At 34.2% G+C, this 17,539-nt stretch overlaps 2 protein-coding genes across 3 annotated transcripts in view; one reads left to right on the forward strand and one right to left on the reverse strand.

Annotated features, from left to right (window-relative positions):
• Positions 1-1,139: 1,139 nt before the first annotated feature.
• LOC121865205 (vacuolar protein sorting-associated protein 4-like) lies at positions 1,140-15,013 on the reverse strand. Of its 2 annotated transcripts, XM_042364541.1 has the most exons (9): positions 14,898-14,947; positions 14,066-14,137; positions 12,957-13,068; positions 12,540-12,681; positions 11,718-11,952; positions 9,153-9,420; positions 8,318-8,534; positions 5,743-5,971; positions 1,140-5,487 (listed from the first exon to the last, which is right to left on the reverse strand). In XM_042364541.1, the coding sequence occupies exons 3-9, from the start codon at positions 12,961-12,963 to the stop codon at positions 5,386-5,388; spliced, it is 1,200 nt and encodes a 399-aa protein (XP_042220475.1). In that variant the 5' UTR covers positions 12,964-13,068; positions 14,066-14,137; positions 14,898-14,947; the 3' UTR covers positions 1,140-5,385. The 2 variants fall into 2 exon arrangements, with proteins under 2 accessions (XP_042220475.1, XP_042220474.1); XM_042364540.1 differs by lacking the exon at positions 14,066-14,137 and having other exon boundaries at positions 14,898-15,013.
• A 757-nt stretch (positions 15,014-15,770) lies between these two features.
• LOC121865206 (vacuolar protein sorting-associated protein 8 homolog) overlaps positions 15,771-17,539 on the forward strand; it is a 39,517-nt gene continuing 37,748 nt past the window's right edge. Inside the window, exon 1 of the mRNA XM_042364542.1 lies at positions 15,771-16,044. Coding sequence (XP_042220476.1) covers positions 15,952-16,044 — 93 coding nt within the window. The 5' untranslated portion in view covers positions 15,771-15,951. The remainder of the gene's footprint in view (positions 16,045-17,539) is intronic.

The raw sequence follows: 17,539 nt of genomic DNA on the forward strand, positions 1-17,539 counted from the left end.
AAATGTGACGTTATACGAAACAACGTTAAACGGACCAATTTTTCCCATAAGAAATAGATAAAATATGGGAGTTATGTTCCTGAGCCTCCCTTTGTCCCATAAAATACATTACATATACATAAATTCAAAACTCCTTGTGTGATGCCTGGTGAGGTGCTTGTATGCATTACTATACAGTGGGGTATGCTATAATGAATGGATTCTACTACGGATATTCCTATAACGAATGGTTTTACCTATAAAATTGAGAATGCTGTAACGAACGAAACTCATACAACAAATTTTTATTTTTTTTTTTACTAATTTATTGTTTTTTTAATTACAAGTATTAATGATATTCTTTATTTCAGGAGTTTAGATGCATATTTATGCACTTTTTTAAATTTTTTACAATTTTATATTATATTTTTCAGTGTTAAGTGGTTGTATTTGGGGGCCTGGAACGGATTAATCGTATAACGAACGAATGCTATAACGAACAAGGTTCTAGAACCAATTAGATTCGTTATAGCATACCCCACTGTAGTCACATTCATTGAGATTTATAAGAGAAAATCTTAAGACTCCTCTACATGACAGATAAATATATACCACTAGGTAACCTTGGTTGGCCAGCGGGCTGGCGCCAACTGTCATAATACATCACCTCCCCCTCCGCACTTTCAGCAAGATTGAAGGTGGTTTAGGCTTAATTTTTTTATCTTATAAAATGGCATAGATTAAAGCTAGCAGAATATATATTGCATTGTTGGAATCCTTTTAAGACAGCAAATAAGATGAATATAGACATCATATATTTTGCACAAGAGATAAAAATTTTAGTCCCTTAAGTACATTTAAGAACTGTAATGTTTTTTCAACTTATTTTTCAGTAGATATAGTAATTTTCTTCATTTATTTTTACTCATTTATATGCATAGACCATCCTAAATACATATTGTGAAAAAAGGTAAAAAGTACGTAGTCTGTGACGACTCAAACGACGTTGTACCAAGTCACCGGGACGTTAAACGAATTTTTGGTCTCTAAAGTTTAGCAACGTAGTACCAAAACAACGTTAAGTGGGCCGACGTTAAGCGAGAACTTACTGTACTATGCAGTATATAACTATTAGAGTAGTTTCATAAAGAAAGATACTGTAATTCAACATTCACTTTTACTTAATAATCACAATCCACCTTAGCAGAATAGTATAGCATGAGTGAAAACATACATTAGTAAGTAGAAATAGGCACTTTAAAGTACAGGGGGTGTATTCATAATCTTGTAAATGCATGTAAACCTTTTATAATGTGACAAATTAACCCAACTACATATTCTAATTTTTCAATCATTTTGAACTTACTGTATGTTAGACTGTTTGTGTACCATATAATTATTTATGATTTATTCTTGCCTTATTTGTAGTACCACAGGACTTGGAATATCATTTCATCTCGTCTTTATTTGATTAAAAAATTTTCTGCATTATTCTTGCAAAATTAGCAAGTTGTTTGAAAGTAATGGCCAATACTATGCATGATTTTTTATAAGGGAATTTTCCTTAATAGCTATGGTTACAGTACTACAATGAATGTTCATCATTAATGAAACACATTGCTGAGAGGCGCTGTGAGATACATCAGCCAATCATAATATCCCATGTAGTCACATGACAGTAGTAGCCAATCATAGCTCACTCGAAAATTCATTTGAATGGCTGTAACAGAGATTGTTTTGGAATGCTAAAATTATATTTTCCGGTAAATGGAAAGTTCTGGGGATCAAAGATTCCAGCTAACGGGGATATTACTGTACTACTATATTTTGATTTTGTATCTAAGCTGTATTTGGCAACAGTAATTCACCAATTTCTTGGCCTTCAGACATCATATTAGTCCAGCAAACTTTTTTGGAAGTTGAAATCCCAATGTTGTCCAAAGTAGACAAGACTTAAGATACCAACCAAGTGGTCAAGCACTGAGGCTATTATTCTGTACTGTACTGGGACAGATGTGAGCAAGTGAATTGTTGTTTACACAGTTGGTCATAAGATGGCATTTATGAGTGTAGGTGATGTGTGCCTCTCTCTTGTCTTTTGCTTGACCTGACCTGGCATGACCCCTATTTTTGCTTTGGTTGTTGTTCAACTTTTCACATTAGTACTGATCACAAGTTTGTAATTTGTGAAACATCCCTTTACCATGACAAGTATAGCAGTAACATCGATATTTTGCTGTCATAGGTTTCTACAAGTTGCCAGAATAAGAGAAAACTTGTACAGTAGTGGTAGTTACTGAACAAGAAGTTGAAAAAAAAAAGTACCGAGTGGTATCCCAAGGGCCCTGATTTACTACGATTTCAATCTATAAAAAACAACTGTCCTGATTATCTTGAAAAGAAAAATCAATCTATGATTGCAGTGAGCAAAAATAAAGGCATGTAAACATAGTATTATACCCATGATGAAAACTCAAGACCCTATTAAGGCTGCAGACTGATCACTAAATAGAAGTGTCCAGATTAAGCCGACACACTATTTTCATAAATGGACTATATTTATTATTGAATCTAATACTAATATAAGTACTGTACTAGTTAACAGCTGAGCTATATAATTAAAGTTATATTTACTTTTACTGTACTATACCGGGTACTGTAATTCTTTCTAATATGCTTTAGAACTGCTGTTAGTAAAGGTCTATTTAGCTCTAGAGCAACCGTTATTGAAGGTTTATTTGACTCTAAAGCAACTATCAGTAATGTTTTAAATAGCTCTAGAGCTGCTGCAATTCATTTACCGATTTATGTTTTTATAGATGTGCAACTGGTTAAAATGTTATCTGTTCTCTGTACAGGCAAATTAAATACAGTAACTAAACTCTGGTAATTAAGGTTATGAAATATAATGTAACACCATATACCAGGAGAGGAACAGTATAAAGAAATGTACAGTACAATTTGTTGGTTCCAAGCAACTCGAGTAACATATCTCAATGATATTAAAGCTTTATAACAATAAGCACGAAAGCAATTCATCCCTTTATCCAATGGAAACTCAAATAAAAACTAGTTTTGTTTTTGCACCTATTAATTCCTATAATATGTTTTTATTAAAAGTCTTGTGTAGGACATATGAGGGGGAGGGGGGGGGGCCAGTAAAATTTACACTTAATAACATAATAGAAAACAATTTGATGATTCTGATGCAGTACATTTGAAAAGGAAATGAGTTTTTATTTCCCATATCTTTTTAAGGTATCCTTTTAGCCTACTGCAAGTCTCAATACTGTATTAACAATAGACTTCACTTTAAGACCTTCATGAAAAGTGATCAACCATATTACTGCCTATTCTAATATGTACACCTGGATTATTATTGATGAATTAAGCATGAAACCACACCATCATAAGTGTCCTGAAATTAACATGACTTATTACATATACTTTGTTTACAAATTTCTTTCCAATCATATGACAAATGCCAGTAGTTATTTGAGTATACCAACTACTGGCAGTGTAAGTATAAGTTGATGACAGGATGCACCTTTAATAACATTTATTTTCCCTTATAGAACCCAAAACTTTGTAAAAATACTACTACTGTACTAATACATACATATTACAAAACAATGGAAACCAACTGGCAACTGCCAAATTCCATTTATACTGAAACTATATATTTTGTAGAACCTATACACCTAGCTCTCTAGTGAAAAAAAGAAAAAGAAAAAAATATTGGAGCACTAGATGTTAGAGCTGTATGTTCATGTTTTTATTATATATTCTACTTTAGATCTAAACAGAGAAAGACCACACAGGTCACTGCTAGTTAATGACCCAAAGCAGTTAGTGTAAGAGACTGACAGAAAACACAAAAAGATGAAAGCTACACACTTAATCATCCTATTTCAAAGTCAAATGGGAACTATAATAATAAACGCACTTTTTAAAACAATATTCACTACAGATCCATAAGGATTACCATTTTGTCATGACTTACAAAAGTGCAAGTATAATTTTACCTATCGATCTGTATTAGCCATTATACAGTGGGGTGCCAATGCAGGAACTCCTAACACCTAGTAATCACTGCACATTCTTGCAAGGCTCATTCATAACAGGTAATTCAATTGAACCTCTTTACATATTATATAAAGGCATGAGGCACAATTTATATAACTTTATTGTTGGAAAAATTTATCAAAAAGGCTTTTCATCTTTGTTGAAAATGTGAAAAAAATAATCCAATTAATAATATAACCATAAAGTAATTAACATGGGAAACAAAAATATTTTACATGGGGAACAGCAATATTGATGTTCTGCCATTAATAAAAAGCCTAATTGAAATACTGCTATTTACAAGATGTACATGGTTACTCATAAAAATGTTACTTTCTAGTATACTTGTATTGGCTAAGTTAAGTTACTTAATCTAACCCTGATGTTCATGTTGCTCACCATCGTTTTCTCCTTCTAAACGCTGAGAGGTATGTTTCTCAATACTGTACATTCACTCTACTGGGAATATTAGAAATTACCCCAATGTTTTCTATTCTTTCAAGCAGTTCTTCACCATCCTGCACCCTCTTAAGTACAGTAGATTAGATGTGTTCTGATAACATTTTTGTGAATAATCTTGTATAATTTCCTATGAAATATAACTTAAAGTACATACAAATTAACCTGGACTTTAAATAAACGTTCTTTGCTTAGTTAATAGTCACACGACAGTGTATGGACGTTCCAGTTAAATTGATAAGCAATGTTAATCTAAACTGGGAGATACAACAAATGAATACATTACTGTATTGATAACCTCTGAAGTATGGAGAAAGTCAATTTTCTCTTAAAAAATAACTTAATGGTTAGAGAAAGATAAATTGGACCAATTATTAAATCACAGGAGGAATTTTGAATTTCATCTAATGATCTACTGTAGGTATCACATAACTGTTTTCTGACAGAGTTTAAGAGAGCTTTAAAGTACAGTACAGAGATAAGAGACAAATAACAGCTAGTTTCATCTGATTTTAAGGATCATGCCATTTAAATTTTTCTAAATTAGGACCATCATTTGTAATAACAGTACATTACACATTTTAATGTGTCTACAGCACTTCCACTGGTTGTCTAACAAGACACAACAATCAATGAGAGGCCAATCATGAACACTAGGTCTTTTAGTTTATGATTTAATTTATTATTTCAATCATTAAATCAAATCAAATTACATACTGTACTACTGATGCTGCAACCCAAAACGTGGCATCACAGCTTCTATTACTGATTGCTAGAAAATCTGCATTAGGGTATTTCTAATGTTACTTAATAACAATGGACAATATTCATGCAGTATGCAAAATATAGTTAAAAAGAAAATTTCTCAATGATGAAACTTTTTTACCCTTCTTGCCCAAAGTCTAAAGTAAATTTGCGTAGCTTATCCAGATCCTCGTCATTAACTGAGGGTTTAGAGTCTGCAAGAGAACGCAGCATGTCCCTCTGGGGAATTTGAAAAATTTAAATTAATAACAAATTCAATCGACAAATACTGAATTTTTGTTTTGCTTTTAGTGTAATGAAAGGATATAATGATTAAAGTAGCAACATATTCAATTATGCAGAAGACAATATTGTAATTTTACTAATGTCCTTTAAAAATATAATTAAATTGGGTCCTTTTTCATCTGAAATCATAAATTATGATCACAAATATAAACAAAATCCTCAAGACACTAAAATATAAAAACTACTTACCATTGATACAACAGGTTCTAAGAGCTTGTCACCAGGTATCTGTTCCCAAGTCAGTTCCATAGCTCCTGCTTCCCCTGGAGAACAAGGTGTAAGCAGGTCATCTACCATAATATTTGGGTCATCACGTGAGTGGCCACGGGCATACTTAAAGTGGGTGGCAGTTTGAACCTTACGAACCGGTTGCATCAGGGCATCACGCACCACAATACTGATATCTGCTCCCGAGAACCTGCAAAGAATTTTATTCGTTTATCAATATGTAGGGAGCTTGATTAGGTTTTACAAACTAGACTAACTCTGTCATGAGGTCTTAAAGTTTCTGAATATTTAAAAAAAAAAAAATGGAGAGGGGCATTCAGTTATGCTCCCCAATATCTCATACATAAAAGGTACCTCTGATATTAAGGACCTAAATTAAAAATGGATTCATATTTAGGAATAAAACTAAATGTATGAAATATCTGTAGTATAATTTGTACTAACCATCAAAGGAGCTTGTGCAGTGCGTAATTGATTTATAGCATGAGGCTGGCCAGATATAAAAATTAATGTAAATCCTAGCTGGCATCTGTCTTTGGTTTCAATTTTGCCTCTGTTGACTTAGAAAAAGACAAGAGAGAGTTACATCCACACCAAGCATGCAATAACCTTAGCTGTATTCACTGACTCACCTTAGGCATTCACATCATTTATGAAATGCATCCAATGACTCATTTAATTAATTTTGCTTAATATTCTAAATTGAACTTTCTTCAAAGGATGATGATGGATATTGTGAGAAAAATACATTGTGGCATTTGTTCAGATGACAAAGGGGGTTGGGAGTAAACAAAATAATGATACTAATGACTCGCATGACAGGGTGGAATATTCCATCGTCTTGGCTGTGAGTTGTGACACACAGCTCCATTCATGCCTTGCATGATTGTATCATGTACATATTCTTAAGATAAATGACTATGTTTCCTGAAGTGCACATGTATACAATGGCATTCCACTATCAGTCTTACTTTTTCTTTAATATCAGTGGTTACTTCTACTGTATATTAAATAACATTAATTAACACATATTTTTTACATTAATTTTACTACAACAACAACCAAGGTCTTATTTTCTTCAGTTTCAGGTGGATAACTGACATTATGGGTGTAAACACTGACAACAATGCCGTCTCTTATCCTCCTGTGTGTTTCAATATTCTACGTTATTATTAATGAATTGTATTGTTCATTTCGCATATATAAAGATTAATTCAATCAAATACATATTCAGTCATAAACAATAATGAATCTTTTGTACATATTCTTAAAAAGATAAATGAAGCGGTTTCCTTAAATACGCACGTATATGTTGGCGTTCCCAATCCATCTCTATTTTTTTTCTTTGCCATTTGTGGTTAGCTACTTCTATTGTTCCATTTATTAACATTAAAAAACATTACTTAAAACATATATATTAATTTTACTCCAGCTACAACCAGGGTCTTATTTTCTTAATTTTCTCGTAAAGAACTATCGTCCCAGACTCCTGGCTGTAAACACAAAAGAAAAAACAATGGCGTCCCATCTCCACTTGTGACCATATTATTATTCATTTATATTGTATAAGGTGCATTCAGAAATATTATTTAAAGACTATAGTTTGCAATTTTCATTAATTGTATTGTTTTGGGGGGAAAAGAGGGTAAAAAGCCACACAAAAGATATGAAAAGGTCACACTTGGGAAAGCATCTCATTATTATTGCTTTATTTTAATGGTAATTAATGATTCGCAATACGATGATTCACCTTGCACTGCAATATTGGGGGACACATTAACGTCGTTATTCGAGGCTTTACTGTATATACGGTATATCAACATTTCTTATGTTTTATCATAAAAGAATCGAGTCCCCATCATTACATCTTCTCAAAATATTTTGTTTAAGGATCTTATATTAGAACCGTCTTGTAGAGAATTTATGCAGGATCATTATGGAATGAAATTCATCTCTATAACACAAGTAGAAGAGATGCTGTGAATAAAACGATCCACTTTTTCACTAGCCATAAATATCTTTGCTTGTGTCCATGGCTTAAATGTAATGGAGATCTTGGGGATGTGTTCTGGGAGGAGACCACCATAGTATAGTACAACACATTGGTTTATTGTAGTTACAGGTGCTCCTCTACTTATGAACGAGTTACGTTCCTGAGGCTTGTTTGTAAGTCCAACTTCACTTTTGTAGATACCAAACATATTGTAAAAAATAAAAAGATTATGGGTATTTAGTACAGCTATACCCTTTAATACAGACTTAAAACCTGGCTCACTCTTCTCCTCTTAGGTAATGTTTGTTCTATCTGGAATTTTCTTCAAAATAATCCAGTCTCATCCACATTAAACAGCTGTTCTGGCAGGTAATCCCCCTCAGTGATAATGTTTGTATCTCTGAAAGTTTGTAAGTTGAACGATAGCAAATAATTGGATAGTGTGTTGCTTTTTACTATGACCACCTTGTGCTATAAGGTAAAGGCTTATAAGACTGAATCACAAGCCATAGGTTAATATCTATGAAGTAAGCAGTTACTCACCCTTCTGTTTTAGACCCAAGGGTACGGAAGTCCTCTTCTGAGATACTGTGTGGTGTGTCATTCCCCAAGTTCAGCCTGAACATACTGGTGCGAGCATGACTCTCTGGCAGAGGAATGTAAATTCGTTTCTCAAACCTTCTCCTAATAGCTGAATCTAAGACCCATGGGATATTGGTGGCCCCCAAAACAAGTACTCCATCATTCTGGTTACCCACACCTGCAAAGTAGGTAAATGTATTCACCTGAAGTTAAGTAAAATACATTCTGAAAATTTGGAGAAATATACTGTATAGGGAACAGTGATGTGACTGATAAATGATATTCCAGCAATTTTTAGAGATTTAGAAAAAGAACATATCTTCTAACAAAACCTAAAAATTTGTAGTAAAAGTACAGTACTATACTGTGCTATGAATTTAACAAAATATAGTTATGATTTGTTAAAGCAGCGAGCTTCATTCTTCAAAAGGAAATAGCACCACTTCCAAAAAATCTCTACTGGTCTACATTAAAAATAACATTCCTGTACCATACAAATATGAAAAATGAAAAGATATTAACAAAATACAAAAGAATTAAGTTTACTGAAAGAAAAAAAATGACTTGCAGATGAACCAAAGGATACAAATTATATACAGTATTAACAAATAACAGCATACCAGAATATAAAATGGTTTACAATTTCCAGAAGATAAAACTTTCTACACACATGCTAAGTTCGTCAAACAGTTTATACAGGTATTTAAGCACTCCCTAACTCAGTTGTGTAGGAAAATCAGAATTATGAACCAAGAAACAAAGCCGTCACATTTATTTACCCATTTAAGAAACTAACCTTGCATTTGAACGAGGAACTCGGTCTTAATTCTTCGGGCTGACTCAGACTCTTGCTCTGACCTTGATGCACAAAGTGAATCAACCTCATCAATAAATATAATCGAGGGCTTTTGTTCACGTGCCATTTCAAATAGTGTTTTGACATGCTGCTCTGATTCACCCAGCCATTTTGACACCAGATCTGCTGAGGACACACTGAAGAATGTGGAGTTGTTGGCTTCTGTGGCAACAGCTTTGGCTAGGTAAGTTTTACCTGTTCCTGGGGGCTATTCAGAAGTAAGAATAAGGAAGATGACACCGGTACCTAAACTTCACTTTCATATTTCTGCCTGATATCCCTGACCTACATTCTAAAGTTCCTCTATCCTTGGCATCAGCAAAATTGAATTGTAAGGGATAATAAGAAAAGATAACATATGAGAAATATGATGTAAGATTAGTCGCAAGGATAAATAACTTGTTAGTAGATATAGGAGATGCTCACGCATGTTTGTAACTGGAAAAGCATGTACTGTAGCATGAAAAAAAGGGAAATGGGATAGAAGGATGGATCATGGTGAATTGAGAAGAAAGTGTGTAGGAACAGTAAAATGGAAGGGAAATAAGAAACAAGGATTCATCACAGTAGAATGACAAGATGAAAAACACCATTTGGTATGAAGCCGCACAAGGGCGAAGGAATATGAAACAGGCCTTTCCATATAATTTAATTTAAGTAAAGTGAAGCTACGGAATCCAAACTTTTACAGAAGCAACTTTACAAGCATGGAAAATAACTGTACTGTACAATGATGGTGATGACTATTGAAAATCACACATATGGAAGATGTAATGGTGGGTTATTTTTAAAAAATACAAAGTGGAATTGACTAGACACTAGAGGATTTGAGCAATGGATGTGAGCTCTACAAAAGCACTTTGGTTATGGACATCAAGAAAGAAAGATGGTATGTAAGAGCATTTCAAAGTCCCTGGCTATACAGTGGGTTGAATGGTTCAAGAAATATGAGAGATGATTCTCAGGAATTTCATAAACTACATGTGATACATTACTCTGAAAAGAACTGATTACAGTCAGTCCCAGTTATCTGCTAGGGTCATGTCCTAACAAAATAGTGACAAATGTCTAAATGACTAATAGCGGGGAATATTTCCCGATAAGAATCATTAGAATAAATTCCCATTTGTCTCTCAACATCAATCATGTAACAAAAAGGGGTGAATTTTCTGTCATAAGAAGAAATGTAAATAGAGGGGGTTACATCCCATTGGTATGAATATACTGACTATTAGTTAGTGTGTGTTACCTTAAATCCCATTCTGGATTAACCTAACAGCTGCCATTAGGTAATCGCAGTTTGCAAATGTGGTAAATGGCTGTAAAATGTTGGTAATGATGACGGAAGGAATATTCAAGTATGTACCTTATGTTTTGTGCACTATGGCAAGAAAAGTAAGTCCTCGCTTAATGTCGGCCCGCTTAACGCTGTTTCGGTACTACATCGCTTAACTTTAGAAACCAAAAATTTGTTTAATGTCACGGTGACTCGGTACAACGTCGTTTTGCGTTGTCATGGAATACTTTTTACGGAGCATCACCCTCTCTCGTCTGGCCGCGGAATGTCACGGCGTCCCCAAGCGACGCCAGTCTTTGTTAGACTTCCAAAGTGTTCGTGAGTGTTTAAGTGTTTTTGCTCTTAATACTTTACCGTAACCATTAGAAATGGCTTCCAAGCGCCCTTCAAGTGCTACTGATGCTAGTGTTGTGAAGAAGCAACGCAAGACCATTAGCCTTACTACGAAAATGGAGGTCATTTCCTCGTGTGTTTTAATATTCTACGTACTGTATTATTAATGAATTGTATTGCTCATTTTGCACACAAACATTAATTCAATAAAAACGACATTCAGTAATAAATAATAATGAATCTTTTGTACATAAGAGAAATGACGCTGTTTACACGATTATGCACGTCGTCTGCACATTGGCGGGCTGTTCAAACCCGTCAAAATTCAGGTTTCCGCCGTCAAAATTTTTATTTATTTATTTTTTTTGTGTGTTCCAATAAAATACGTTAAGAATTAAAAACTCACGAAATTTGAGAAGCTACTATATGACATTTAACCCTTCAATATGTCTTCAAAGAGACCATGATGCAGAGAAAGTGGTGCTACAGTAGTGCTTCCAAGCATAAGCACAAATCACTATCTATCCAGGAAAAGGGTGAATTTCCATGGTCCGGCACCGGTCAGGTCCCGAGGTTGCCAGACTAGAGAGGTACAACCTGTAATTTGCTCATAAAATGAAATTGGAAAAATTGAAACTGCAATTCATGAATATGCAATAAACAAGAACGACCTGTAACTACTGTACTTTCAAACTTACATATTAGGTACTGTGTAGGAGACTGACATACAGTACAGTACCCGTATTAGTATTTTCCTGCCAGTGGTTAAATATGGAAATCGTATGCACTTGCTAGTGAGAGCATGACAGCTCTACTGATCATGCTCACAATTCATAACTACCCACAAATGAGTACAAAGTCCCAAGAGAACTTACCCCAAACAACAAAATTCCCCTCCACGCTGTTCTCTTGCCAGTGAACATGTGGGGAAATTTTATGGGTAAAATCACAGCTTCTTTTAGTGCTGTCTTAGCTCCCTCTAGTCCAGCCACATCATCCCATCGCACATTGGGCTTCTCAGCTACAATAGCCCCCTCAAGTCTGGTTTCCATTTTCTTTCTTGCTGGGTCTGAATCATCGTCTGAATCTGACTCTTTACTTCCCCTTTTCCTGTATAAATCAATAATAATGAATGATACAGAAGACATTTAAACATAGGTGTACCAAGAAACTAATGATGCTTTGCTGAAGGCACCCATTTTTTCCACCCCTTCCTTTCAAGACTCAATTTCTATTAAAATCTCTCAAGTGCTCAGAAATTATATTCATTATAGGCCTGCCTAAAAACTGAACTAAGACAACAATGCATTTTATACAAGTTCAGTAATTAGTGGAAATAAACATAATAGTACAAACACTGGAAATTAGAATACTGTTATGAAATTTTCCATTCATCTTGGAAAACAATCAATGAGTAATGGTAAACTATTTTCTAGTTATTTCCCAATAAAAGAATATAAACCATCTATAAACAAGACAGGGATTTTGCTACTCTTGGGAAATTGAAATAGCCACTGAAGATAGTGCATCCCCTTTTGACTGCTGAAAATGGCAACCACTCTAAAACCACCTGGACTAGCAAGAAGCATAACAAACCTAATTATTGCACCAGCATCATCACAATGTGAAGGGAAAATGTTAAACACCAACCCCAAAGTAACAAAAAATATGTCATTACTGTATGAGCAGTTACTCACCCAGAATTTCCTTCTCCAGTCTTCACTGGCTTTTTTTTATCCTTGTTTTTGTCAATGTATTCTTTCAGTTTTTCTGCTCGATCTAGGTACTGTTTGCATTTGCCTCGGATGCTCTCTCTTGCCCTTTCATTCGGGACTTCATCTGGTAACAGTGAATATATTTTTCAATATTAGAATACATGTACTATAAGGTTAAAAATTATTTTCCTCAAATATGAAAATAAGAGAGCTTAGCTGGAGTAGCAAGCAAATGGGAATTCTGCTATCAGATGTTTAAAAATGAGAAGACTACATACAGTAAGTACTGTACAGTATTACATTTTCACAACTCTTCCTAAAAAGCCACAAAGAGCATTACATCTTGTAAAGATATTCTTAATATTAGTTTATAAAAAAGTTTCTCCTTGAGTTACTTACATTTCATAGCATGAAGGAAATATTCCACAGCTGATTCATATAGTCGCAGTGCTTCTCCATAGTTCTTGTTTTTGTCTTCTTCTGTGGCTTTTGTGACTAAGTCAATTGCTTTCTGAAATATACACAAGAGAAAAAAATCTTTAAATAATGACTAAACATTCATATAAAATTCCTTATCATTATAAGACACTTCTAGTACTAAAATTTGTTGTATGTGATACTTGATAATCAACTGTACTGCAGTCACTTTGTCAGTGAGGGAGAGAATGGGATGGATAATATTAATTTTTAATGGTAAACTAAGGAACCATTTTCTAGTACCATCACCATTTCCATGGCCTTCACATAACTGAGGAAGTTTCTCCACAGAAAATAAAAGCTTTCTTGTCTCTTGAAAAGGACAAAAAGTAAATGAGGAAAACGTTTTATGTTGTATCACTTATACAATTATTTATATCTGACAGAAGAAGGCATCAAATTTCCCCACACAGTACTGTATTGATTTCTGTTTTGTGTTATCTTTGGAGTTCTACCATAAGAACTGTATGTTAAGTGTCTACAGTACTTGTAATTGTTGTTCATACTCATACAGTACTGCATTTTATTGTACATGTGATGATTTCCCAATACAGTAAATTCAATCAATAACTGGTTAGGTTTGTTCATTTATGAACAATATTATTAAAACATAACAGTATCTTGTACTTCCAGAGTGTCAAATTAGTGGCACACTCCAGAACTAGCAAATATTCCTACATTCAATAATTTTCCAAACCTAATCTAACCTACCAAACCTAATCTGATCTACCTGACCTAAGACACTACTAATATATTTAATTTTCAAGAAAATAAAAATTATATTGAATTTTGAAGACACTATTACAATTGTGTTAAACTGCAAATACAGTATTCCTGAAATTGCAGATACTGCTACAATCCAACATGGCTGATCGACATGTCATTGTCACCTCCATATAAGATCCAAGATCGAAAAAATCTTAAGTGATATTGCACAAAACATATTAATCAAGATTTTTTTTTCATTTCCAAGAGGTAAGACAACGGAAGTTGGCACTAAGAGTGCACTGTAGTCGTCATGTATATATTACCGAAAATGGTTGGCTTCTGGGAACCGGAGGATGGATCTAGAGTGGACACCCGAGATAACAGTCCTTGGGCATCTGTGTGTTTATTTTTAGAAACGAAAATGCTTGTTAGCCTAAAGAAATGGCATAGTTCAAAACCTATCCTTATATCTATTTCTACTGCACCTTCACTATGTCCTATCTTAACCTATAACATAGCAGCTCCTCCATCATGGCAAAGGAAGAAAAATTTTTACCCCAAATAAAGTAATACATAACCTTCGTGGATATGAGATTATGGCATCACATGAGAAAACTAATTCAAGTGGTTCACCATAATACACAACCTTTCGTCAACAATACTCAACAGTATGGTACCACTTCCTTCCAGTTAACTTATCATTTCACAAATTAATAATGACTGTACTTGGCTGGTATAGAGCTCTAAGTAACCTTTAAAACCAGTTTCTTTATTCAAAGAAAGCAGCTCTTAATTTTGTAACACGAACAAAAGTTAAATAATCTTCACTTATAGAGGTGATTGTTGTTCACTCTTGAGCCTAGACATGCAGATAACATAAATACAGTGCATCAAATAACGTAACATTATTCCAACTTTTTTTTATAAAGAAGCCTATGGCTAATTTGCATCGTAGACTCTGACCTGACATGTATAGCTTTAAATAATAGAACTAAAATAAATGGCATTCCGAAGCTCAATCAGTCGAGAAGAGGAATAAGCATAAGCCAACCAGGGAACTCACATTATTCCCTAGCGCCTTTTAAGTTCTCATAATTGATAATACACATTACAGATAAACATGACATACATATTTGTTTCGGAGTTTACATTTACCTGCAATGCAGAAGTAGAGGCCATATCTACACCCTTTTCCGTGCTAGCCGAGACCTGAATCACTCGTTTCAGATATAAACATTAAGATGGAAAAATAAGTGGGAATGTAACTTATATCTATAAACAGAAAAACATCGTATTATTCCTTTTAATCCGCAAATTTTGTAGTATTTTGATATTATGTAGTATTAAATACCTTTAGTATTTGGATTTATTTTACTTATAGTTTTGGTAAACACTGGCCTGTGACGTAGGTGACGTCAGAATCACGAGTAACGCGGGAACTTTAACTATTTTGTCCGGTCAGACTTATTACCCAAATGTAGCCGCAATGACGTCAAATAATGGTCCTAGATGAATAAATCGGACTGCCAATCACTTCTCGACTAGTATTTGGTGTCACAAAGTAAAAAAAAATTGGTAAACTTAATTTAATCTGAGCTAATAGATCAAGTGCATGTACCTAACCTAATTTAACCTAACCTAACACAACACAACTCAGATTAAATTAGGTTTTCCATTTTTTTTTTACTTTGTGACACCAAATACTAGTCGAGAAGTGATTGGCAGTCCGATTTATTCATCTAGGACCATTATTTGACGTCATTGCGGCTACATTTAGGTAATAAGTCTGACCAGTGTAACTTCAAGAAAACGCTTTTTTTTAATTTCGTGATTCTCAACAAGGAGGTTGAAAAAACACATTTTCTTAGCGTTCCACAAAATAAGATTATATCCATTGCACTAATCATCAAATATTAAGCAAAATGAGACCACCAATAAAGGGAAGAATAATACTATAATACAATGGTATGTAAAGCTTTATTAACATGCCGTAAACATTGTCTCCCAATACTCCTTTTGCCTGTTGCCTCAATAGTTTTGTGTAATGTAGTTAAACTGACTGAAAAAATTATGATTTCAGAATGTATATAAAGTATTTTGGTTATTGTAAACTATTATAAACTGCTTGATCTGGTGTGAATGGTGTTATCTATTTTTTTCCATACCAAAACACTGAAGACAGTATACGACTACTCGGACACTGTTAACTATGGCGATGGAAGGGGAGGAACATCTGTCAAACGATCTACAAAAACCCGATGACACAGATTTAGTGAAGCAGTTAGACTTACAACTTGAAGAGGTATGAAATTAGCGATATATTTTTTTTCATAAATAATTGATATGTCTATAAATCTGCATTTTATTCAATGATGATCACTTCGGCTATCCTTGGTTAAATCTACTGGTTGTTTATCATTGTACACCTGCATTGTCTGTGCACTGTCTTTGTGAGCTGTTTGCATATAGTACTGTACTGCACACTATACCTGCACTATGCACCGTATATCTGCACTGTCTTTATGCAGTTTGTATACCTCCACTCTCTGTGCACTGATGGTATACCTGCACTGTTTTATGGTAAAGGTTGAGGAGACAGTTAGTACCAGAAAAAAAAATGAATTGAACCAAAATTTCTGGATACTGTACCATTTGCATGATATTGAACATGAAAATGGAAACAAGAATATACAGAACCTAACAGAACCTGACCTAACCATCTTCGTATTATTATCGTTTCGGTCATCCAACATGTGTGTGTGCAGATATATTTACGCCATCCGGATATAGGTTAGCCGACTGGGTTAGAATAGGTTACGTTAGGTTTGGTTGCATTTGAGAAGCAGTGCTGTGACTGGTTTTTGCCAGTTAAGTGAGGTGAGGTGAGGTGAGGTGAGGTGAAGTGGATGACGAAAACGATAATTTGGTAAAGTTTTACGAAACCACTTTCACCAGAAGGAAATGTGTGATTTGGTTTAAATTTTTTGTACACACTATTAGCGTGATATTAAACACAAAAATGGAAACGATAATGAATAGAACCTACTAGAACCTGACTTAACAATTCTATTAGGTCACTTTCTAGTAGGTACTATGCATTATCGTGTTCATGTGTGTGTTTAATATTATGCTAATAGTGCGTAAAAAAAAATGCACTAAGCAAAAGAACCTAGGAAACCCTACCTAACGATTGTCACGAACGAAATTAACCCTAAACAAGCGACTTACCTTAATAATGGGCTACCAAAGTAAGCAAAAGAACCTAGAGCACTCTACCTAACTATTGTCACGAACGAGCTTGAACAAGGCCTGATACTTCGCGATAAGAATAATCACAACCACCGCAGGTCCACATGATGTAGACAAGACGCTCTAACACGTAATCATCACGTGATGTACCCTCCCCTTGGGGGAACCGTATAAGTGTGAGGAGACACAGTTCATAGAGAATTGTGATGAATGTTAACGGCATAGAAAAGGATGACAAGAGAATCGAATCAGTCTAAAAGATCGTGTAAAAGTATAAATAAGGCACAGTTACTTCATTTATTGCTTGACAATAAAAAAGAAAATCTATAAATGATATAAAGAGAACAGAAAATGCATTTAATAAATAAACAAAAGAAGAATAAGTAGGTATATACTGTACATAATTCTAAACTTAATAAAGATGCATAATTATTTTATTAAAAGTATCAGGAGTAATGGAACACAATTTATACAATTCGAGAGGAAGGAGCAATCTCGGCAGGATGGGATTTGTGAAGCTGGACTGACTGACAGTAAGAAAATGATTT

Source organism: Homarus americanus, unplaced genomic scaffold (genome assembly GCF_018991925.1).
Source record: "Homarus americanus isolate GMGI-L3 unplaced genomic scaffold, GMGI_Hamer_2.0 scaffold18547, whole genome shotgun sequence".
NCBI classification, from domain to species: domain Eukaryota; kingdom Metazoa; phylum Arthropoda; class Malacostraca; order Decapoda; family Nephropidae; genus Homarus; species Homarus americanus.

Coding starts and splice junctions, on each gene's coding strand:
- LOC121865205 (XM_042364540.1), bottom strand. CDS start 14,921: ATGGCCTCTACTTCTGCATTGCAG. Junction 12,682..12,956: donor TTTCCTTCATGCTATGAAAT/GTAAGTAACTCA, acceptor CACTGTTACCAG/ATGAAGTCCCGAATGAAAGG. Junction 5,488..5,742: donor TAGAACCTGTTGTATCAATG/GTAAGTAGTTTT, acceptor CAAATTCCCCAG/AGGGACATGCTGCGTTCTCT.